Source organism: Amblyraja radiata, chromosome 13 (genome assembly GCF_010909765.2).
Source record: "Amblyraja radiata isolate CabotCenter1 chromosome 13, sAmbRad1.1.pri, whole genome shotgun sequence".
In the NCBI taxonomy this organism is placed as follows: domain Eukaryota; kingdom Metazoa; phylum Chordata; class Chondrichthyes; order Rajiformes; family Rajidae; genus Amblyraja; species Amblyraja radiata.
This window is the reverse complement of record NC_045968.1, coordinates 316,373-341,785: the sequence shown is the minus strand read 5'-3', so window position 1 is coordinate 341,785 and position 25,413 is coordinate 316,373. Positions and strand designations below refer to the sequence as shown.

General features: G+C 44.8%; 1 protein-coding gene and 1 long non-coding RNA gene across 8 annotated transcripts in view; one reads left to right on the top strand and one right to left on the bottom strand.

The window, feature by feature from the left end:
- Positions 1-25,413, bottom strand: part of st6gal1 (ST6 beta-galactoside alpha-2,6-sialyltransferase 1) — a 72,377-nt gene that overhangs the window by 11,600 nt on the left and 35,364 nt on the right. For all 7 annotated transcript variants that reach the window (XM_033031038.1, XM_033031034.1, XM_033031036.1 and 4 more), the window contains exon 4: positions 6,924-7,021. In XM_033031038.1, coding sequence (XP_032886929.1) covers positions 6,924-7,021 — 98 coding nt within the window. The remainder of the gene's footprint in view (positions 1-6,923; positions 7,022-25,413) is intronic.
- Positions 7,289-8,018, top strand: LOC116979518. The gene is made up of 2 exons (XR_004413738.1): positions 7,289-7,370; positions 7,977-8,018. It is a non-coding gene; the product is annotated as an uncharacterized LOC116979518 (long non-coding RNA).

The following is a 25,413-nucleotide window of genomic DNA, read 5'->3' as shown; positions in this document are numbered from 1 at the left end:
CCCCGTTCCTGCTTTTTCCCCATATCCCTTGAACAAATAGCTTCAAGATTTTCTTGTCGACCCTACCATCATCACTTGGGATACAAATTTCAGTCATTCTTTATGGTCAGTTTTGATTCATCTTGAGTTATGCAGTCCTGCTGAAGGTGTGATTGTGATTTTCAACTTTTCAAATGGAAAAACAAACCCACAATGTAAATTAAAAAAATTAATTGGCAACCACCGAATATAACATTTTACTGCTGGGCAAATTCAAATCCATAATCTGCCGAGTTATGCAATACCCAGGGGGAAACAAGCCACTGGATCAAAGCCAGATATTCATTGTTTCACAATGTTTAATGGATGGAGCTACCAATCCCTATATGACACCATTACATAACACCGATGGGACACTGCAGCTTTCAAAGAGACTTCCAAATTTACAGATTTTCAAATGTTCTTGTCATTATCGAAACAAGGTTTTGGAATTCTCTGCGTAAACCTTCTAGCTGCTGGCAACATACTGAATATTAGGTCAGACACATGTTTTGTGGCCAGCTCGGCTACTTGGAAACCATTGGCTTCATAACTTCAGACACCTAGTCTTCCATTGGGCAGACAGATGGGACGACAGATGGCACAATGGGGTAAGTGTTCGGCTGGCAACCGGAAGGTAGCTGGTTCGAATCCCGCTTGGAGTGCATACTGTCGTTGTGTCCTTGGGCAAGACACTTCACCCACCTTTGCCTGTGTGTGTCCTTGGGCAAGACACTTCACCCACCTTTGCCTGTGTGTGTGGATGTAATTATGTGAAGCACTTTGGGGTCAATGCAAGTTGACTAAAAATGTGGTATATAAATAAAATTTAAAAAAAAATAAGAAATGAGATTGCCAAATAGATACTCATTTTTCTCTTGGCTTCATGCTCAAGCAAGTATAAACGCATTGTAGATAGACACAAAAAGCTGGAGTAACTCAGCAGTACAGGCAGCATCTCTGGAGAGAAGGAATGGGTGACGTCTCGGGTCAAGACCATTCTACAGACACACTGTAAGTGAATTCTGAGCAGTAGCTTCTAACTCCTGAACTTAAAGAAAGGAGACTTTGAAGGTATGAGCTGGGAATTAAAGGTATCAAAGGTTTCAAAGGTCTTTTATTGTCACGTGTGCCAGTTGACAGTGGAGATGCAATGGCAAAGATTTAAAGACTGCATGAATGAACTCCAAAAATTGTTCATCCCTGTCTGGCGAAAAAATAAAATGGGGAAGGTGGTGAACGAGGGAAACCAAGTGCTAAATCCAAGGAAAAGGCATATAAATTAGCCAGAGGACTGGGAGAAATTTAGAACTCAACAGAGGAAGACAAAGGGGTTAATTAAGAGGGGGGGGGGGGGGGGGGGAGGGAGTGGGTTGGGGAAGAGCATGAAAGAAAACTTGCAAGGAATATAAAAACTGACTGTAAAAGCTTCTTTGGATATGTAAAAAAGAAAAGATTAGTGAAGACAAATGTAGGTCCCTTACAATCACAGACAGGTGGATTTATAATGGGAAACAAGGAAATGGCAGATCAGTATTTTGGTTCTGTCTTCACTAAGGAAGACACAATCTCCCAGAAATACTAGGGGACCAAGGATCTCGTGGGAGGAACTGAAGGGAATCCACATTAGTCAGGAAATGGTGTTAGGTAAACCTTTGGGACTGAAGGCAGATAAATCCCCAGGGCCTGATGGTCTACATCCCAGAGTACTCAAGGAGGTGGCCTAGAAATCGTGGATGCATTGGTGATCATTTTCCATTGTTGGAAAGTAGTGACAGGATCGGTCAAAGTCAGTATGGATTTATGAAGGGGAAATCATGCTTGACTAATCTTCTGGAATTTTTTGAGAATGTTACAAGTAGAATGGTTAAGGGAGAGCCGGTGGATGTGGTTTATCTGGACTTTCTAAAAGCCTTTGGCAAGGTTCCACACAAGAGAATAGTGGGCAAAATTAGAGCACACGGTATTGGGGGTAGAGTATTGACATGGATAGAGAACTGGTTGGCAGACAGGAAGCAAAGATTAGGAATTTACAGGTCCTTTTCAAAATGGCAGGCAGTGACTAGTGGGGTGCCGCAAGGCTCGATGCTGGGACCACAGTTATTTACAATATATATTAACGATTTTGACGAGGAAATTAAATGTGACATCTCCAAGTTTGCGGATGACACAAAGCTGGGTGGCAGTGTGGGCTGCGATGAGGATGCTATGAGGCTGCAGGGTGATTTGGATAGGTTGGGTGAGTGGGCAGATGCATGGCAGATGCAGTATAATGTGGATAAATGTGAGGTTATCCACTTTGGTGGCAAGAACAGGAAGGCAGAATATTATCTGAATGGTGTCAGATTGGGAAAAGTGGAGATGCAAAAGACCTGGGTGTCCATTTACATCGGTCACTGAAAGTAAATATGCATGTACAGCAGGCAGTGAAGCAAGCTAATGGCATGTTGGCCTTCATTGCAAGAGAATTTGAGTTTAGGAGCAAGGAGGTCCTACTGCAGTTGTACAGGGCTCTGGTGAGACCACACCTGTGTGCAAAACAGGTATTGTGTGCAAAACAGGTATTGTTTGCAATTTTGGTCTCCTAATTTGAGGAAGGACAATATTGCTATTGAGGGAGTGCAGCGTAGGTTCAGCAGGTTAATTCCCGGGATGGTGGGACTGGCGGATGATGAAAGAATGGGTCGACTGAGCTTGTATTCACTGGAATTTCGAAGGATGAGAGCAGACCTTATAGAAACATATACAATTCTTAAGAGATTGGACAGGCTAGATGCGGGAAAATTGTTCCCGATGTTGGGGGAGTCCAGAACCAGGGGTCACAGTTTAAGATTAAGGGCTAGGCCATTTAGGACTGAGATGATGAAAAGTTATTTCACCCAGAGAGTTGTGAATCTGTGGAATTCTCTGCCACAGAAGACAATGGAGGCCATTTCGCTGGATGTTTTCAAGAGAGATTTAGGGCTAAAGGAATCAAGGAATATTGGGAAAAAGCAGGAATGGGTTCTGATTTTAGATGATCAGCCATGATCATATTGAATGGTGGTGCTGGCTCAAAGTGCCGAATGGCCTACTCCTGCACCTATTTTGCTATGTTTGTAACTATCTTTAAGGAACTGTTTGTTTGACTGCCATATGCCCAGGAAACCGAACTGCATTGTGAATGGAGACAGACGTCTACTCAGTTGTGTGGACAAATGGCCGAATCATCTGACGAATGTACAGACTAATTGGTGAAGCATATCATTCCAAACCTTATAAAAATGTCACCGCTGATTGAGAGAACTGCAATAATTAACATAGAAACATAGAAATTAGGTGCAGGAGTAGGCCATTCGGCCCTTCGAGCCTGCACCGCCATTCAATATGATCATGGCTGATCATCCAACTCAGTATCCCGTACCTGCCTTCTCTCCATACCCTCTGATCCCCTTAGCCACAAGGGCCACATCTAACTCCCTCTTAAATATAGTCAATGAACTGGCCTCGACTACCCTCTGTGGCAGGGAGTTCCAGAGATTCACCACTCTCTGTGTGAAAAAAGTTATTCTCATCTCGGTTTTAAAGGATTTCCCCCTTATCCTTAAGCTGTGATCCCTTGTCCTGGACTTCCCCAACATCGGGAGCAATCTTCCTGCATCTAGCCTGTCCAACCCCTTAAGAATTTTGTAAGTTTCTATAAGATCCCCTCTCAATCTCCTAAATTCTAGAGAGTATAAACCAAGTCTATCCAGTCTTTCTTCATAAGACAGTCCTGACATCCCAGGAATCAGTCTGGTGAACCTTCTCTGCACTCCCTCTATGGCAACAATGTCCTTCCTCAGATTTGGAGACCAAAACTGTACGCAATACTCCAGGTGTGGTCTCACCAAGACCCTGTACAACTGCAGTAGAACCTCCCTGCTCCTATACTCAAATCCTTTTGCTATGAAAGCTAACATACCATTCGCTTTCTTCACTGCCTGCTGCACCTGCATGCCCACTTTCAATGACTGGTGTACCATGACACCCAGGTCTCGCTGCATCTCCCCTTTTCCTAGTCGGCCACCATTTAGATAATAGTCTGCTTTCCTGTTTTTGCCACCAAAATGGATAACCTCACATTTATCCACATTATACTGCATCTGCCAAACATTTGCCCACTCACCCAGCCTATCCAAGTCACCTTGCAGTCTCCTAGCATCCTCCTCACAGCTAACACTGCCCCCCAGCTTAGTGTCATCCGCAAACTTGGAGATATTGCCTTCAATTCCCTCATCCAGATCATTAATATATATTGTAAATAGCTGGGGTCCCAGCACTGAGCCTTGCGGTACCCCACTAGTCACTGCCTGCCATTGTGAGAAGGACCCGTTTACTCCTACTCTTTGCTTCCTGTTTGCCAGCCAGTTCTCTATCCACTCTCTATTAAATGACGGGATTATCATGATGGGCTGCATGGCATAATTCCACTAACTTATGATGTCATGTAAGATCACCATTAAATATCTTAGTTAACTAGTGAATGGAGCGTGTTATTCTGAAAAAGTCATGAATATTAATCTTGTCACCTAATATACATTATACATTTAATATTAAAAAATCAACCTTGTACCTTACAATTCAAACCGAGGGGCAAGTGTTTTGTGAAATTAATGTTTAAAGTCGTTCAAGTAGAGGAATAGTTTTGAGGGATTTTTTTTGAGGAACTGCTGATGAATTCCTTTTGTTATGTACAAACAGTTCTTGGAGTAAAGTCAATTTATATTACAGAAGTCTCCAGTGCTCAATTGTATGTGGTAACTGTTTTGTTGATGAACTCATGCCTGCACCTCACAATGTGTCTGGCACCCCACTGCTCTTTTGCTTATTGGACTTTCTCTCATCCCATCAGGCTACCTGGCACTAAATGTTCAAGAAGGAACTGCAGATGCTGGAAGATCGAAGGTACACAAAAATGCTGGAGAAACTCAGCGGGTGCAGCAGTACTAAATGTTATTCCCTTATCAGATACCTATACACTGTAAATGGATCGATTGTAATCATGTATTGTCTTTCTACTGACTGGTTAGCACGCAACAAAAGCTTTTCACTGTACCTCGGTACAAATGACAATAAACTAACTAACAGCATCATCCAAAGCTATGGGTTGAAAAGAACATTTGCAATAACGTGACTGGACGACTTCTGTTGGCTTTAGACTTTAGAGATACAGCATGGAAACAGGCCTTTCGGTCCACTGGGTCCACGCTGACCAGCGATCCCCGTACGTTTTCAAGAGAGAGTTAGATTTAGCTCGTCGAGCTAAGGGAATCAAGGGATATGAGGAAAAAAACAGAAAATTTACAATTTTATGGGAGCCAATTAACCTACATATGTGGACGTTTTTGGAGTGTGGGAGGAAACAGGAGCACCCAGAGAAAACCCACAGTCAGTACAGGCAGCACCTGTGGTTAGGATCGAATCAGAGCCTATGGAACTGTAAGATAGCAAATCTATTGCTATGCCACTCTGCCGCCCCTCAGATTAGTTCTTGATTAGTTCTGAGAGGTAGTCCTTTCTCCACCCTATCACTCCCACAGCAGTCAATGGCCGAATGGAATCATTATGGACAAAAATGGCACCATTTCAATAAACAATAGGTGCAGGAGTAGGCTATTTGGCCCTTTGAGCCAACACCGCCATTTACTGCGATCATGGCTGATTATTCACAATCAGTACCTTGTTCCTCCCTTCTCCCCTTCTCCCCTTATCCTTTGACTCCGCTATCTTTAAGAGCTCTATCCCATGTAAAATAAAATGGAACATGGAACAATACAGCACGAGAACTGGCTCTTTGGCCCACAGTGTCTGTGCCGAACATGATGCTGATGCCAATACCAAATCTTAGCCGCCTGCACATAATCCGTATCTCTTCATTCCCTGCAAATCCAAATAGAACATAGAACAGTGCAGCACAACAACGTGCCCTCCGACCCACAATACCAATCCCGAAAATAATGCCAAGACCAACCTTTCTCTATCTGCACATAATCCAAATCCCTCCAGATCCACATGGCTATCTCCCCCTCCCCCCCCCCCCCCCCCCCCCCCCACCCCAACCTCCGCAGCGCATTCCAGGCACTCACCACCCTCTGTGGAAAAATATCTCGCCCCACACATCACCTTTAATCTTTGTCCCTCTTACCTCTCGTATTTGATTTTGTCACTGCCCATTGTGTAAGTTAATATTTATGTGCTCTTCCTGCCGCAACATACACTATTTACTATGAGCCCCATCAAACTGTGAATGAGCTCAGGTTGCACAATAGTTTAGTTTAGTTTGAGAGACAGCACGGAAACAGGCCCTTCGGCCCACTGAGTCCACGCCGACCAACAAACCCCACACACTAACACTATCCTACACACACTAGGGACAATTTACAATTCTACCAAGCCAATTAACCTACAAACCTGCATGTCTTTGGAGAGTGGGTGGAAACCGGAGCTCTCAGAGAAAACTCATACAGGCCATAGGGAGAACGTACACACTCTGTACAGACAGCACCCATAGTCAGGATCGAACCTGAGTCTCTGGTGCTGTAAGGCAGCAACTCTATCGCTGCGCCAGCATGCCACTCTATAGGCAGTGATTAATTTGTTTTAGGTGCATCCCATACCTGCTATCCAGCACCCTGATACAAATATCCAATAATGGTCATTGTGGTATATTATCAACCCTTACTGGGTCAATACATGTTATAAGATGCAAGAGTATTAAGTTGCAGCCTCTGAATCACACATTCTGTGAATAAGTATCCAAATTGATCCTTAGTTGGGATCATCTGGAGAAAGTAAATGAGAGATTTGAAGGCTTTTGACCTGTGGGGGTGAAGGTTTCTTCCCTCAATGCCGTAAGTACAAATGCCAGTCTTGTTTGACGTTACCTGTGAATTAACTATCCGAATTGTTGTACGGTTCCCCACATCAGACTCAAATCCAATGGTAGGTGCCCGATTGAACCTCAGAACGGCGTCATGGGCATCTGATAATAAGAGAAAGGGACAAGTAGATTCCAAATGTTTATTTTTGGTTGAGATTTTGGTCAGTGAATTTTGCATCGATAAATCTACAGGACAGAGAATATTCATGGAGTTTACAAACGAGTGAAGCTGTGTGCAATTTAACAAATGAACCAGAGTTGGAGGTCACCCCAAAACACAGGGGGCCAAAGATGCTAAGGATTCAAATTGTTTTATATTTTGGTATGTCACAATGAAAGAACTTTTAATAGTTACGAGACCAACTGGGACCTGTTCCCCAACGCAATATTGCACCACTAACCCGTAGCCCCCATGGGAGGCGTGGTCCCCCAACTCAAACCGTTGCCGAACGTAAGATTCGAGCACTCCCCTGCTTCTGCTAGCATCAGACTTAAAATAAATAATTCCAATTGCACTTCCCCAATTGCAACACCAATTGACCCTCCCCTCCTGTCCTACCAGGAGCTATGATGGCAACATTGTTGCAAATGTCGGGTGGATGGCTATGATATCCCATTCAGGTGAAAAGTTGGTGGAAGCACAGAGTGTTCATGTATTGCAACTTTGTATCGAAGGTTTGTTGGAAGATGGCAGGAAGGATTTTAACAGTTAAACCTTGTTAAATTAGCTTTTTTAAACTTTATCAATAACATGAAATATAGCATGAAATCTTAAGTGAACCTGATTACGGCATGGATGGGAAAAAAGTGAGTAAGGATATGTAAAAATTTCAGCGCTAATGCATAGCGTTTTGAGGAAGATACAAAACATACATACAACACACACACATACAAGATGACATTTTTACAGGTATACTAGACCAAGTGGGACCCATTGGATCCCTGTTACATGGGAGGCCTGGTCCCCTAATGCAACCCGTTTCCCAACGCAATATTGCACCACTAACCCGCAGCCCCCACGGGAGGCGTGGTCCCCCAACTCAACCCATTCCCGAAGGTAAGATTCCGGCACTCCCCTGCCTCCCTCAGCAGTGGACTTTAAAAACAAAATCCAATTGCACTTCCTCTGCCTGCCACAGCAGTTTCAATTGCAATACCAATTCGCCCTCCCCCTCCTGTTGAAGCACTTGCTGTGATATCCCATTGAAGTGAAATGTTCAGAGTGTTCCTGTCTTGCAACTTTGTATTAAAGTGTGTTGGAAGCTGGCAGGAAAGATTTCAACAGTAAATAACATGTTAAATTTGGCATTTTCTTTTAGCTTTAATCATCAATAATGTGAAATATAGCATCAAATGTTACGTGAACCTGATTACAGTGTGGAGGACAAAAATGTGAGTCAACGTATGTAACATTTAAGCACGTTGCGTTTTGGGGAAGATACGAAACATACAAACATACATACATACAGCACACAAGATGAGACTTTTATAGTTATACTAGACCAAGTGCAGACCCGTTGGGTCTGCTCCCCCAACGCAGCCGTTCCCTACCCGTAGCAGCCACGGGAGACATGGTCCCCCAACTCAAGGCGTTCCCGAACATAAGATTCCAGCACTCAGCAGTGCGGCTGTTTTTAAATGGCGTCTTTGAGGCGAGAGGCGGGCGCCAGCAGCCGTTATGGTCGCTGGCCAGCAGGAGGCGACAAAACGAAATTTAATCAGGAGTGGATACTTGGAATGAAAAGTGAAATCTCTACCAAAATGGAAAAAATCTCAGCGTTTCTGGGTCTGGTGTTGGCGTAGCAACGAATCAAAGGCTGGCACCCACAAGTCAGGCAGAAACACACACACACACAGCCAGCCAGCCACAGAGTTTTAATATTATACTAGACTAAGTGGGACCCGTTGGGTCCCAGCATCACACAGGAGGGCTGGTCATCCAACGCAATATTCCACCTCTCCACCAATTCTAATATTGGTGGCCAGTTGGGGGGGGCTTTCTGGAGCGCTAGTATGGGTGTTGTGGGCTGAAGGGACTGGTTTCCAGAGGGCTAGTATGCAAATTGTGCGCCAAATGGATTCTTGGGCTGGCGTCTCAGTCAATCAAGCCTGTTGTGCTGGCAACTCACTCACTCACGGCTGGTGGGCTGGTAGTTGACTCACGGCTAATCCTTGAAATTCTATTTCAAGCAGGGTATAAGGCCAATAATTCAAGTGCAGTTTCTTACCACTTCTAGCAGGGTGCAAGGCCACCAAATTCAAGTGCAGTTTCATACCATTTGAAGTAGGGTGCAAAGCTACTAAAGACAACGAGTCGTGACCTCTCCCTCCTCCATCTTGCAGAGACTGAGCCACACCCACATTTCCTGGTTTTATAACCCCTTCCCCCCCCCCCGGAAAAGGTGTGGCTTTCATGGAGTGATTGACAGGAGAGAGATACTCAACAGTTTTTTTTAAAACTAATAACACTTTTATTTTTCATTGATGGGAAGAATTCTCTGCACCTGCTCAGCGGAGGGGGACTGAGTAAGATTGCCAAAAATCACAGCCGTAAGTGGTAGCGTTTTATCTAAAATCAATATACAGTGCAAACAGGAAGTAAGTGCATTTACAGTAGTGCCTTTTAACCAAGCCAAAGCACCCAAGCCACCATTTGCAGTAAGTAGTGCATTTCAACTTCATGCCACCATTTCAGATTCAGATTCAGATTCAGATTCAATTTTAATTGTCATTGTCAGTGTACAGTACAGAGACAACGAAATGCATTTAGCATCTCCCTGGAAGAGCGACATAGCAAATGATTTGAATAAATAATAATAAGTGTCCGGGGAGGGGGGGGGGGGGGTGATTGGCAGTCACCGAGGTATGTTGTTGATTAGAGTGACAGCCGCCGGGAAGAAGCTGTTCCTGGACCTGCTGGTTCAGCAACGGAGAGACCTGTAGCGCCTCCCGGTTGGTAGGAGGGTAAACAGTCCATGGTTGGGGTGAGAGCAGTCCTTGGCGATGCTGAGCGCCCTCCGCAGACTACGCTTGCTTTGGACAGACTGAATGGAGGGGAGCGAGGAACCGGTGATGCGTTGGGCAATTTTCACCACCCTCTGCAATGCCTTCCGGTCGGAGACAGAGCAGTTGCCATACCATACTGTGATGCAGTTGGTAAGGATGCTCTCGATGGTGCAGCGGTAGAAGTTCACCAGGATCTGAGGAGACAGATGGACCTTCTTCAGTCTCCTCTGGAAGAAGAGACGCTGGTGAGCCTTCTTGACCAGAGTTGAGGTATTGTGGGTCCAAGAGAGGTCATCAGAGATGTTGACTCCCAGGAACCTGAAGCTAGAAACACGTTCCACCTCCGTCGCGTTAATGTGGATGGGGGTGTGCGTGCCGCCCCTGGACTTCCTGAAGTCTACAATGAGCTCCTTGGTCTTCTTGGAGTTAAGGGCCAGGTTGTTGTCAGCGCACCATGCTGCTAAGTGCTGGACCTCCTCCCTGTAGGCCGACTCATCGTTGTTGCTGATGAGGCCAATCACCGTTGTATCATCTGCATACTTGATGATGGTGTTAGTACCATGTACAGGTGTGCAGTCATAGGTGAAGAGGGAGTAGAGGAGGGGGCTCAGCACACAGCCCTGTGGAACGCCGGTGTTCAGGGTGAGGGTTGAAGAGGTGTGCTTGTCTAACCTAACAGACTGGGGTCTGTTGGTTAGAAAATCCAGTATCCAGTTGCAGAGGGAGGGGTCGATGCCCAGGTTACCGAGTTTGGTGATCAGTTTTGATGGTATAATGGTGTTGAATGCTGAGCTGTAATCGATGAACAGCATTCTTACGTAAATGTCTCTGCTGTCGAGGTGGGAGAGGGCGGAGTGAAGTGCCGTTGAGATGGCATCCTCCGTACTCCTGTTCTTGCGGTAGGCAAACTGATAGGGATCCAGTGTGGGGGGTAGGCAGCTTTTGAGGTGTGCCAGGACCAGCCTCTCGAAGCACTTGGTGATGATGGGAATAAGTGCAACTGGGCGGAAGTCATTGAGGCTTGCCACAGTGGAGTGTTTTGGCACTGGCACGATGGAGGTGGTTTTAAGGCACGTGGGGCCAACTGCTTGGGCAAGTGACAGGTTGAAGATGTCAGTCCAGACGTCTGTCAGCTGCGCAGCACAGGCCCTGAGCACGCACCCGGGGATGCCGTCAGGGCCAGCAGCTTTACGTTCATTAGTCCTACTCAGTGCCACGTATACATCGTAGGGGGTGAGTGTGAGGGGTTGGTGATCGGCAGGTAGCACAGCCTTGATGGCTGTCTCTAGATTATCCCTGTCGAAGCGGCCATAGAAGTGATTAAGCTCCTCAAGGAAGGAGACGTCGCTGGATGTGGGGGTGGTGTTGGAGGGTCTGTAGTCCGTGATGGCCTGGATGCCTTGCCACATGCGTCGGGGGTCGGAGTTGTTGTTGAAGTGCTCCTCAATCCTGAGTTTATGGCAGTGCTTGGCCTTCTTGATGCCCCTCTTCAGGTTAGCCCTGGATGAGCTGTAGGCTCGAGCATCGCCTGACCTGAAAGCGGTGTCCCGTGCTTTCAGCAGTAGCCTGACCTCGCTGTTCATCCATGGCTTCTGATTCGGGAATATGGTCACCTGTTTGAGGGAGGTGACACTATTGATGGTGGAGTTTATAAAGTCCAGAACAGAGGATGTGTAGGAATCAATGTCCGTGTGGGAGTCAAGGGTGGCCTGGGCTGCAAACGCCTTCCAGTCAGTGTTTCGAAAACACTGCTGAAGTGTGAAGTCCGCTTCCTCTGACCAGACTTTAACTGTCCTCACAGTTGGTTTAACCCGTCTGATGAGTGGGGAGTACTTAGGGAGCAGGAACAATGAGACGTGATCAGACTGACCAAGGTGGGGGAGGGGAATGGCTTTGTAAGCTTCAGCCATGTTGGTGTAGACTTTGTCCAGTGTCTTGTCTACTCTAGTGGGGAAGGAGACATGTTGGTGGAATTTGGGGAGTACAGTCTTCAGGTTAGAGTGATTGAAGTCACCCGCAACAATGAAGGCTGCCTCGGGGTTGTGCGTCTGTTGATTGCTAATGTCAGTATGCAGCTCTTTCATTGCAAGCTTGGCATTAGCATCAGGAGGGATATAGGCTGCAGTCACAACAGTGGAGGTGAACTCTCTGGGCAGATAGAACGGTCTGCATCTAACCAAGAGGAACTCAAGGTTAGCTGAGCAGTGGCTCTCGATGATGGTGGAGTCCGTGCACCATGCTTTATTTACATAAATGCACAGACCCCCACCTCTGGTCTTACCGGAGTCTGATGTCCTGTCCGCTCGGAGTAAATGACGCCCCGATAGCTGGATGGCGCTGTCAGGAACGTCAGTGTTGAGCCAAGTTTCCGTGAAGATCAGGATGTTGCAGTCCTTGATCCAGTTGTGGGAGGCGATCCTTAGCCGGAGTTCGTCCATTTTGTTTGCCAGTGAGCGCACGTTGGCGAGGAAAAGGCTAGGAATCGCTACCCTGTGTGGGGCTAGCTCTAACCTGGCCTGTGTGGGGCTAGCTCTAACCTGGCCTTTAACCCACCTCTGCGTCCCCGGCGGTATTTTCGTACGCGTCGCCGTCTGTTGGTGCTTCTGGTCGGCCGAGCTGGCTTGGTGCGCGCTGGTGTTCTGCCGCTCCGTTGCTCCGTATCTGCGTCTCCGTGGCTCCGCAGGCGTTCTTCAGCCCCGCGGCTCTGCTGATGGTCTCCAGCCCCGGGGCTTACCTGGCGTTCTCCAGCCCAGCGGGTCGGGTGGTGGTCTCCAGCTCCGCGGTGTTCTCCAGCTCCACGGGTCGGGTGGTGTTCTCCAGCTGCGAGGGTCAGGTGAGCTCCACGGGTCGGGTAGAGTTCTCCAGCTCCACAGGTCGGGTGGCGTTCTCCAGCTCCGGGACTCACCTGGCGTTCTTCAGCTCCGCGGGTCGGGTGAGGACCGAGGGTCGGGTGAGGACCGAGGGTCGGGTGAGCTCCGCGGGTCGGGTGAGGGCCGAGGGTCGGGTGAGCTCCGCGGGTCGGGTGAGGGCCGAGGGTCGGTTGGGCTCCGCGGGTCGGATGGCGGTCTCCAACCCCGCGACTCACCTGGCGGTCTCCAGTCGGGTGCTCTGTTGCTCTGATGAGCTCAGACGGAAGACGGAGATCGCCCAGAAAGTTGTTGCAGCCGCAGGAACCGAAGTCCAGAAGTTCCTGTCGGCTGTACAAGATGGATACAAGACTGCTCCGAGTGAGCAGCCTTGAAACAGGTAAGGGGATCGTCGCTATTTTTCCCATTCTAGGGAGACACAGGGCGTCGCGGTGTGCCCGCGCCGCCGCCATTTGCAGTAAGTGGTGCATTTCAACTTCAAGCCAATGCACCCAAGCCACCATTTGCAGTAAGTGGTGTCTTTCAACTTCAAGCCAAAGCTCCCAAGCCACCATTTGCAGTAAGTAGTGCCTTTCAACTTCATGCCACCATTTGCAGTAAGTGGTGTCTTTCAACTTCAAGCCACACCCAAGCTACCATTTGCAGTAAGTAGTGCTTTTCAACTTCAAGCCAAAGCAACCAAGCCACCATTCGCCGTAATAGTGCCTTTCAACTTCAAGCCAAAGCTCCCAAGCCTCCATTTGCAGTAAGTAGTGCCTTTCAACTTCAAGTCAAAGCTCCCAAGCCACCATTTGCAGTAATAGCGCCTTTCAACTTAAAGCCAAAGCACCCAAGCAACCATTTGCAGTAAGTAGTGCCTTTCAACCTCAAGCCACAATTTGCAGTAAGTAGTGCCTTTCAACTTCAAGCCAATGCACCCACGCCCCCATTTGCAGTAAGTAATGCATTTTCACTTCAAGCCATTGCACCCAAGCCACCATCTGCAGTAAGTAGTGTCTTTCAACTTCAAGCCACACCCAAGCCATAATTTGCAGTAAGTAGTGCCTTTCAGCTTCAAGCCAAAGCAACCAATCCACCATTTGCAGTAAGTAATGCCTTTCAACTTCAAGCCAAAGCTCTCAAGCCACCATTTGCAGTAAGTAATGCCTTTCAACTTCATACCACCATTTGCAGTAAGTAATGCCTTTCAATTTCAAGACACACCCAAGCCAAGCCAAGCCAACCCGGGGGGGGGGGGGGGGGGGGGGGGGGGGGGGGGGGGGGGGGGAGAGGGGCTTTCTGGAGCGCTAGTATGAACCATTTTAGAACCAACAGACATTTTTTTTGCAAGCTTTAGAACCAATAGTCTTTTTTTTGCAAGCTTTAGAACCAATAGAGACACTTTTTGCAAGCTTTAGAACCAATAGACATTTTTTTGCAAGCTTTAGAAACATAGAAACATAGAAATTAGGTGCAGGAGTAGGCCATTCGGCCCTTCGAGCCTGCACCGCCATTCAATATGATCATGGCTGATCATCCAACTCAGTATCCCGTACCTGCCTTCTCTCCATACCCTCTGATCCCCTTAGCCACAAGGGCCACATCTAACTCCCTCTTAAATATAGCCAATGAACTGGCCTCGACTACCCTCTGTGGCAGAGAGTTCCAGAGATTCACCACTCTCTGTGTGAAAAAAGTTCTTCTCATCTCGGTTTTAAAGGATTTCCCCCTTATCCTTAAGCTGTGACCCCTTGTCCTGGACTTCCCCAACATTGGGAGCAATCTTCCTGCATCTAGCCTGTCCAACCCCTTAAGAATTTTGTAAGTTTCTATAAGATCCCCTCTCAATCTCCTAAATTCTAGAGAGTATAAACCAAGTCTATCCAGTCTTTCTTCATAGGACAGTCCTGACATCCCAGGAATCAGTCTGGTGAACCTTCTCTGCACTCCCTCTATGGCAATAATGTCCTTCCTCAGATTTGGAGACCAAAACTGTACGCAATACTCCAGGTGTGGTCTCACCAAGACCCTGTACAACTGCAGTAGAACCTCCCTGCTCCTATACTCAAATCCTTTTGCTATGAAAGCTAACATACCATTCGCTTTCTTCACTGCCTGCTGCACCTGCATGCCCACTTTCAATGACTGGTGTACCATGACACCCAGGTCTCGCTGCATCTCCCCTTTTCCTAGTCGGCCACCATTTAGATAATAGTCTGCTTTCCTGTTTTTGCCACCAAAATGGACAAGCTCACATTTATCCACATTATACTGCATCTGCCAAACATTTGCCCACTCACCCAGCCTATCCAAGTCACCTTGCAGTCTCCTAGCATCCTCCTCACAGCTAACACTGCCCCCCAGCTTAGTGTCATCCGCAAACTTGGAGATATTGCCTTCAATTCCCTCATCCAGATCATTAATATATATTGTAAATAGCTGGGGTCCCAGCACTGAGCCTTGCGGTACCCCACTAGTCACTGCCTGCCATTGTGAAAAGGACCCGTTTACTCCTACTCCTTGCTTCCTGTTTGCCAGCCAGTTCTCTATCCACATCAAACTTTAGAACCAATAGACTTTTTTTTGCAAGCTTTAGAACCAATAAAAAAATTTTTGCAAGCTTTAGAACCAATAGACTTTTTTTTGCAAGCTTTAGAACCAATAGACTTTTTTTTACAAGCTTTGGAACCAATAGACGTTTTTTTGCAAGCTTTAGAACCAATAGACTTTTTTTTGCAAGCTTTAGAACCAATAGACATTTTTTTGCAAGCTTTAGAACCTATAGACATTTTTTTTGCAAGCTTTAGAACCAATAGACATTTTTTTGCAAGCTTTAGAACCAATAGACATATTTTTGCAAGCTTTAGAACCAATAGACATATTTTTGCAAGCTTTAGAACCAATAGACATATTTTTGCTAGCTTTAGAACCAATAGACATATTTTTGCAAGCTTTAGAACCAATAGACATATTTTTGCAAGCTTTAGAACCAATAGACATATTTTTGCCAGCTTTAGAACCAATAGAGACATATATTTGCCAGCTTTAGAACCAATAGACATGTTTTTGCACGCTTTAGAACCAATAGACATATTTCTGCAAGCATTAGAACCAATAGACATTTTTTGCAAGCTTTAGAACCAATAGACACTTTTTGCAAGCTTTAGAAACAATAGACATATTTTTGCAAGCTTTAGAACCAATAGACATATTTTTGCAAGCTTTAGAACCAATAGACATATTTTTGCAAGCTTTAGAACCAAGACATATTTTTGCAAGCTTAGAACCAATAGATACATTTTTTTGCAAGCTTTAGAACCAATAGATACATTTTTTTGCAAGCTTTAGAACCAATAGACACTTTTTGCAAGCTTTAGAACCAATAGAGACATTTTGCAAGCTTTAGAACCAATAGAGACACTTTTTGCAAGCTTTAGAACCAATAGAGGCACATTTTGCATGCTTTAGAACCAATAGACACATTCTGCAAGCATTTTAGAACCACTAAGGGCACTTACATTTGAGTAGACATGTGTTCAGTTATTCACAGCTCAGAGAAACGTGACCCTCTGCCTTCCTCCATCTTGAAGAGACTGCATGGCACACCACTTCCTGGTTTTATAGTCCCTCCCCCCTGCCGCCAGCGGGGGCAGCAGAGAGAATGGGGAATTTTGTAAAAACATTAATATCTCTGTCATTTTTAATCGACGGAAAAAATCCTCGGCACACATGTGGCGGAGGGGGGCTCTGAGCAAGGTGGCCAAAAATGACGGCCGTAGGTGGCGGTGTTCTCTCGGAAATCGCAGCATAGATGGCCAAAACCGGTCAAGAACAGACTTTTAGATAGATAGATAGATAGATAGATAGATAGATAGATAGATAGATAGATAGATAGATAGATGATTCTAAGAAAGAGAAGGATGAAATTAGAGTTGGAGATTATTAGCGGTGGGAAGTCACAAAAATACAATGAGAAAGAAATTGTGGCTATGGGACAGAGAACAAGAATATTGTTAGATATGAATGAAATGAAGAAAAGAAAACCAAAAAAAGAGATGGGAAAACTGCATTTGCACATGGAATAGGCAATGACTGAAAGACAGGTAGACACGAGGAAAAGGTAGTGATGTCAAAATAAAGGAAACAAAAGTGATGAAAAATAAATTTGGTAAACAAATCTGGAAAAATCATGTATGGCATCAAAAAATGAGTTGAAATAAAAATGTAAAGCATTGGGCCCTTTCAGAAAACTGCATCAAATATCTGTCCAGTTCATACTCTTCAATCAATCCACTGACTCCGTGGATGGTCTGTTGCATATCGCCATTCGACTCCATGGACTCATTAACTCAGTTTCAGTTGATGCCCAGAAACAAACCACATTTCATTTGGTTTTAATCTTCTTTCAAATACTTGGCCCAGTCTAAGCAGTACAGCCCAATGTTCAATTTCATTCAATAGCTAACTCATAGAAACATAGAAAATAGGTGCAGGAGTAGGCCATTTGGCCCTTCGAGCCTGCACCGCCATTCAATATGATCATGGCTGATCATCCAACTCAGTATCCTGTCCCTGCCTTCTCTCCATACCCCCTGATCCCTTTAGCCACAAGGGCCACATCTAACTCCCTCTTAAATATAGCCAATGAACTGGCCTCAACTACCTTCTGCGGGAGAGAATTCCAGAGATTCACCACTCTCTGTGTGAAAAACGGTTTCCTCATCTCGGTCCTAAAAGATTTCCCCCTTATCCTTAAACTGTAACTCAAGGGAGTATTGGTGTTAATACCTAATCATCAGCCCACTGGCTTGCATTACTCATTCTTGACTAACTAAATAACTTGACTAACTAAATATGAACTAATTCAATTTTAATATTGATTTCTTAGTGAGCTGGTTTATATTGGAAATTATTAGAATCTGCACAGTTCTAACCACTTCAAGCCAATAACTGGAGTTCTCAAATGCTGGGAAAGTGCCCATGGCCTTTACTGCCCATTGGCCAATGATCTAAAACTCCCAGATTGTTTCACCATAACAACACCTTCAAAAGGCACAAATGGGAAACTGGAATTAACCCAAGACCAAAATGGTCCAAAAACGTTCACTCATTTTGTCAAACACGTATCCACCGAGAGGCAACAGTCTCTATTTTTTTTAAACAAGAAGTCTCCCTCTAGTTTGGAGTAACAAACAATTTGCTGGAGGACGAGGAACTTCAGTGGGTTGAGAAGCATTTGTGAAGGGAAAGGAATGTGACCTTTCGGGTCGAAATCCTCCATGGCTTTTACAGGCAGAATCTCTAGAGAAAAGGAATAGGTAACGTTTTGGGTCGGAAAACTTCTTCAATCTGAATGTAGAGGTGGGGTGGGGGGTGGAGGGAAATAAAGTGGAGTCGACAAAAGGCCAGAACAAATCAGGGCCGGCAACAGATTACTTCAGGAAGGGTGGAGCACATAATGGCCCACTGGTGACTGGAGAATGTGGGATAACAATAGGGCCATATGGACTCCACCCTTCCTGCGGTCACCTATTGCCAGCCGTGATTTGTTCTGCCATTTTCTCGCCTCCAGTTTATTTCCATCTCCCTATGTCTAATTTCAGTCTGAGGAAGGGTTCCGACCAGAAACATCACGTATTCTTTTTCTCCAGAGATGTTGCCTGACCTGCTGAGTTATTCCAGTATTTTGTGTCTACCTTCGGTATAAAGCAGAATTTTACAGTTCCTATATTTTCATGGAACAACTTGGCAAAATAAATTGAGCAATTTTTTTACAGTCAGAGAGACTTCAGCTCCTCTTTACCAAACAGCTGGGGCAGATTTTTAACTTGCTCCCACAAAACTATATCCTGTTTTAACTTCATCTTAACTCTCTATGGTATTACTAAAATTATACTCTAATGTTCACAAAACATTTGATTTCTTGATCCCAAATACGTTAAAGGCAAAGAAGGATCAAAAGGAGTCCTTTGCCCCACTGAATTCTAAAGTTTCAAACCAAATCTTTGGTTTGAGCAGGATAGACACGAAATGCTGGAGTAACTCAGCGGGTCAGACACCATCTCTGGAGAACATGGGTTCCAAGAAGGGTCCTGACCCAAAATGTCACTTATCCATTTTCTCCAGAGATGCTGCCTGACCCACTCAGTTACTCCAGCATTTTGCGTCTATCTTTGGTATAAACCAGCAACTGCAGTTCCATCATATTTCATTGCTTTGAGCAGCCAGTTTTTTCTAGTCAATAGACAATAGGTGCAGGGGCAGGCCATTCGGCCCTTCGAGCCAGCACCGCCATTCAATGTGATCATGGCTGATCATCCCCAATCAGTACCCCGTTCCTGCCTTCTCCCCATATCCCCTGACCCCGCTATCTTTAAGAGCCCTATCTAGCTCTCTCTTGAAAGTATCCAGAGAACATGTTTCCTGCCTCTAGCGTGTCCAAGCCCTTAACAATCTTATATGTTTTAATGAGGGACAATTTATAATTTTACCAAAGCCAATTAACCTACAAACTTGTATGTTTTTGGAGTGTGGGAAGAAACCGGAGCACCCGGAGAAAACCTACACAGGTCACGGTGAAAACATACAAACTCCATACAGACAGGACCCATAGTCAGAATCGAACCTGGGTCTCTGTTACTGTTAGGCAGCAATTCTACTGCTGTGCCACCATTCCGCCATATTTCACTGTTTAGGTAAAGACCTCAGCCCAATCATTCACAATATCACAAGGGAACTTATGCATATAATCATACTTTATTAGCAACAATTTGCAACATACGAGGAATTTGATTTGCCATACAGTCATCATACTAATAAAAAGCAACAGAACATACAAAATACATTTAACATGAACATCCAGCACAGTGACTCCTCCACATTCCTCACTGTGATGGAAGGCAAAACAAAAGTTCAATATCTTCCCTTCTTATTGACATTGATTTTAGGTGCAGGGGGCTGTACTCTAAACCGTTTGGGTGGGATATTCTGTTTTAAATGAAATTTATTGTAGCTGAATTCTTCTACCCTTTGAACGTAATGATCTCCTACATCAACAGTAATAAATATCCTCTTTATATTAATCTTGGATTGCTTTAATTAAAAGCAGTTTCACTTACTGATTGGCTCGGAGAGGGGAAAGATCGTTAGGTGAATGGCGTAAAGAAGGAGACATAATGAACTTGTTCCCAGGGATTAATAACCAGGGTCAGTGATTTCATTTCCACCAATCATTCTTTGCTTTATCCTTGGCCCATATCAATGTTGCTCTGGGCATTCACCGGCACCACATTCATGACATTACCACCTGAGATGGCTATATTTTTAATAGTGATGATGCTTGAGGTTTCAGTGGAAGTAGCTGTAACAACCAAGGAGGGACGTGTTCGTTTTCACACAGACAATAATCTGGAGTTGATCGGTTGCCTTTCATGGAGTGTTTTTGACTTGAGTTTCTTTCACAGTAGACGTGCAGTTTCTCCACTGTACTTGTGACAAATTAAAGCTGACAGTTAGGGAGCGGTTCCAAGGAGTTGCCCCAGGCTACAGGAACTGAAGCCGTTTCTGTAGAGCTTTACAGCAGCTTTGCGAATGTTTTGCTAAAAAGGAGGACCCATTTACAAAAGTCTAGACGTGAAATCGTCATTTCACCATCAAGGACTGCTGCGGTTTCACATGCTCGGTTTTGTCACCATGCTTCAGGATTTGTTCCGTGGTGCCTGTCCTGTCACAAGATTTTGGCCGTTGTTTCCCCTTCGTGCAAGTCAGATGGAGAGCAGCTGCCCTCTCTGTTGTTTCTGGATGGCAGAGAGGAAACAGAGACTCTCTCCTCATGCGGCTCTCCCTCCCTTCGCTGCGGCTTAAAATCTCCTTTCACATGGATGGCCGTTCGAATGTCAGTGAAATATATGTTGGGTATTTCCTCTGGTTCTTCCACTTGGGATCACTTCAGCATAAGGTCAATGACAACCCCAGAGCCATCACAGTATCAGAGTTTATAACAAAGTTATACCGATAGAGCTTCCAGAAGAAATGTACACAGAGTTTTTGAGATAGATTTCTACTTGTTTTTGAGTGCTACTAAATAGTTTGTTTGCCCATATGTAGAAATAAAGAACAGCAGATGCTAGTTTATACCAAAGATAGACACAAAGTGCCAGAGGAATTCAGTGGGTCAGGCAGTATCGCTGAAGAAAAAGGATGAGTGACATTTCGGGTCGGGAACCTCCAGCCTCTGAAGAAGGGTCCCGACCCAAAAGGTCACTCATCCTTTTTCTTCAGCGATGCTGCCTGAACCGTTGAGTTACTCCAGCACTTTGTGTCTATGTTTGTGCTTATATCAGATATAGAGAGAGAGAGCTTTGTATATTTGATAACAGTAGTTCCCCTTTGTGACTTATAGACATTTCTATGCACCAGCCTAATCGCTTCAACACTACAGAGAGTGGCAACAGTTGTGGTTCATATCCTCGTTGACATCATCGAATAAGGCAGTTACTGACCTGGGGTATTGTGTGCAATTTTGTTCCCCTAATTTGAGGAATGACATTCTTGCTATTGAGGGAGTGCAGCGTAGGTTCACAAGGTTAATTCCCAGGATGGCAGGACTGTCATATGCTGAGAGAATGGAGCAGCTGGGCTTGTACACTCTAGAGTTTAGAAGGATGAGAGGCAATCTCATTTAAACATATAAGATTGTTAAGGGCTTGGACACACTAGAGGCAGGAAACATGTTCCCGATGTTGGGGGAGTCCAGAACCGGGGGCCACAGTTTAAGAATAAGGAGTAAGCCATTTAGAACGGAGACGAGGAAAAACCTTTTCTCACAGAGAGTTGTGAGTCTGTGGAATTCTCTGCCTCAAGAGGACGGTGCAGGCAGGTTCTCTGGATACTTTCAAGAGAGAGCTAGATAGGGCTCTTAAAGATAGCGGAGTCAGGGGATATGGGGAAAAGGCAGGAACGGGGTACTGATTGGGGATGATCAGCCATGATCACATTGAATGGTGGTGCTGGCTCAAAGGGCCAAATGGCCTACTCCTGCACCTATTGTCTATTGTGTGTAGGATAGCGTTAGTGTGTGGGGATCGCTTGTCGGCGCGGACTCAGTTGGCCGAATAACCCGTTTCCGCGCTGTATCTCTAAATTAAACTAAAGTGAAATAAAAATCCAACAGGGAGGATGAGGGGGAATGTTTCCCCTGATGGGATCCAGAAAGGAGGGATAACTGCGTCAGGATACAGTTTAAGACATTTAGGACCGAAAAAAGGAGGAATGTTGGCAAGCCGGCGAAATACTCTTCCATGGAAGCTTGTTTTTGAATCATTGTTTTTATGAAACCCCCAAAACATTTGCACAACCTCCAATTCTGAACCGCTGCAATTGAATTCCAGTTTGGTTCATAAACAGTCATTGGTTCAGGCCTCAAAAGAATCAGAGATCTCAGCAACAGCTGGCACAGGATGACGTAGAAGAATTGGATTAACGATTCTATATGTTAATAGAGATCCTTTGCATATCTTTCAGAATTTCTAATTTGAATAAAATCAGGAAACGTCCAGGGATATTTAGCATGTCATAAGTATGAAGTTCAGTTGTGCTAAAATCAGGCCACTTGTGCTAATATGTCCTGTAAAATCTGCATCAGACAGTAATGGACAGTTGCTATGGCACAAGTTATCATTTTCTTTATTATTACGTCCAAATAGGCATAAATTAAGTTAATGTTCCATATTGGCAAAGTAATGCAGGCAATGGAGACATTATAAATGTATGTACAGTGAATAAAACATGAGATAAAATTAAACAGTATGTTTCTCAAATCTAGCTGTTTTTTTAAATTTCAATGGGTTTTATCTCCATCTGTGAGACAGAGTTTGTTTCAAAGAGTTTTAACAGTTTTAAAGGTGCGTTTCAGGTTGTGCAGCTGCTGACTAAAATTTGAAATGTTATCTCTGTTTCTCTCTGCACAGATATGCTGCCTGATATGCTGAGTGCTTTCAGCAATTTCCATTTATTAAATAACCATGTTTATCCAAATGAGCAAAATTGAAGTCCTTGCTAATTTAATGGGACAAATGACAAATAGGTCCTCTGACCCTGCTAAACACCGGGGTCTACTGTCTTAGATGCTGCCGGCCCCGACAGTCTTCCGACAGACTTCTGTCTAAGATGCTGATCACGACACTAAAACAGACACTGCAGATCAGACAAAGGTTAAAAAGCCTAAGAACAAAGATTTCAGACTTTCCAACAAGAACGAGAAATAGTAAATGGATTACATGGTAGCTATGAAAATATTAAAAACAATATTCTAAATGTTCCAGATAAACTATGGTTAAGATAGGACAGCTTTTGCTGAGAATCTTAAAATAATTTGCTCTGCTGAGATCAGAAAAGCTAAAATTGAAGCAAAATTGGATATAATTTTACTGAGTATGATCAGCGGGGAAATCTTAACGATGCACAAACTGTACACAGTCAAAAAAATGAGCAACTCGCTGCCTACACTACTGTCTGACAAAGAAGTCAGCTACTTCAGTAGTTTTACTTCTTTAATTGGATAATAATTTATTATTTTAGGATAATTTGTATAGATCATATTGTATGGCCATTAAGACAAAGCCAATACAATTTACATTGTACTACCTAAAAAAAGGAAGCAATTACAGGGGAAAAAAGGTGTTAAGCTTTCTTTCATCAAAATATAGGTTAGCATAATTAAACCTCATGGTTTTATTCACCCTGTGTATTCACTCTGTGTAGATCTATAATGTTTTTTTAGCAGATCAGGCAGCACCTCGGCGGAAAAGGAACACAGGTAGGTGATGTTTTGGGTCGAGACCCTTCTTCAGACTGAAGACTGAAGTCTGAAGAAAGATCTCCACCCAAAACATCACCTATTCCTTTTTTTGCAGAGATGTTGCCTGACCGGCTGAGTTACTCCAGCATTTTGTGTCTATCTACAGTGTAAACCAGCATCTGCAGTTCTTTCCTACATCTTTACTTTGCAAATATTTGCCAAAAAGGGACACTCACTTCTTCATTCACTGGTGAAATAACATTTCCCTGGCATCCAAGCAGTTCCCATCACCCGATGGCCAGTTTTGTTAAATTAAGGAACTACAAAAATACCGTCTTGCTTGGATGACTGAGCCCACCAACAGTGAACTGATTCAAGAAAGTTTCATAGATTATGACTTTGCCTCTGTATTATTTTAGAGAACACACTCATTTGTTTTCAAGTTCACCCACAAAAATCACCATGACGATTCCGTTTATAAATCTAAATTCTTTTTGACACAAAAAGCTGGAGTAACTCAATGGGTCAGACAGCATCTCTGGAGAAAATGAATAGGTGATGTTTTGGGTCGAGACCATTCTTTCCCCTGATTCTCAGACCCAAAGGACAAAGGACATTTATTGTCACATACACCAAATGGTGTAGTGAAATTTGTCTTGCCCGAAGTAGGATCTCAACCTGAAACAACACCTATTCCTTTTCTCCAGAGATACTGCCTGGTCCTGCTGAATTACTCCAGCTTTTTGTGTCTATCTTCGGTTCAACCCAGCATCTGCAGTTCCTTCCAACACATGATTTATTTTTGAGGCAGGATACTGGTTTCCAACCAGGGTCTGCAATCTGATATCAGCATAGCGTCGCCCTCTGGTGTTCCAAGTGGGAGTAACATCACCCACCACAGGGGATACATGCTCTGTCCCTATCACTTAAGTCTGCATCAAAGAATAAAATCATGTGAATTATCAAAATTATTTTAAAAAAGGACACAGTGACTCCAGCACTTTGTGCCTTTTTGTTTGTAAACCAGCACCTGCAGTTCCTTGTTTCAACCACCAACATCCCAAGTTACAGCTAGTTGCTCCTCAAGGAAGGAGGCGTCGCTGGATGTGGGGGTGGTGTTGGAGGGTCTGTAGTCCGTGATGGCCTGGATGCCTTGCAACATGCGTCGGGGGTCGGAGTTGTTGTTGAAGTGCTCCTCAATCCTGAGCTTATGCCAGTGCTTGGCCTTCTTGATGCCCCTCTTCAGGTTAGCCCTGGCTGAACTGTAGGCTCGAGCATCGCCTGACCTGAAAGCGGTGTCCCGTGCTTTCAGCAGTAGCCTGACCTCGCTGTTCATCCATGGCTTCTGATTCGGGAATATGGTCACCTGTTTGAGGGAGGTGACACTATTGATGGTGGAGTTTATAAAGTCCAGAACAGAGGATGTGTAGGAATCAATGTCCGTGTGGGAGTCAAGGGTGGCCTGGGCTGCAAACGCCTTCCAGTCAGTGTTTCCAAAACACTGCTGAAGTGTGAAGTCCGCTTCCTCTGACCAGACTTTAACTGTCCTCACAGTTGGTTTAACCCGTCTGATGAGTGGGGAGTACTTAGGGAGCAGGAACAATGAGACGTGATCAGACTGACCAAGGTGGGGGAGGGGAATGGCTTTGTAAGCTTCAGCCATGTTGGTGTAGACTTTGTCCAGTGTCTTGTCTACTCTAGTGGGGAAGGAGACATGTTGGTGGAATTTGGGGAGTACAGTCTTCAGGTTAGAGTGATTGAAGTCACCCGCAACAATGAAGGCTGCCTCGGGGTTGTGCGTCTGTTGATTGCTAATGGCAGTATGCAGCTCTTTCATTGCAAGC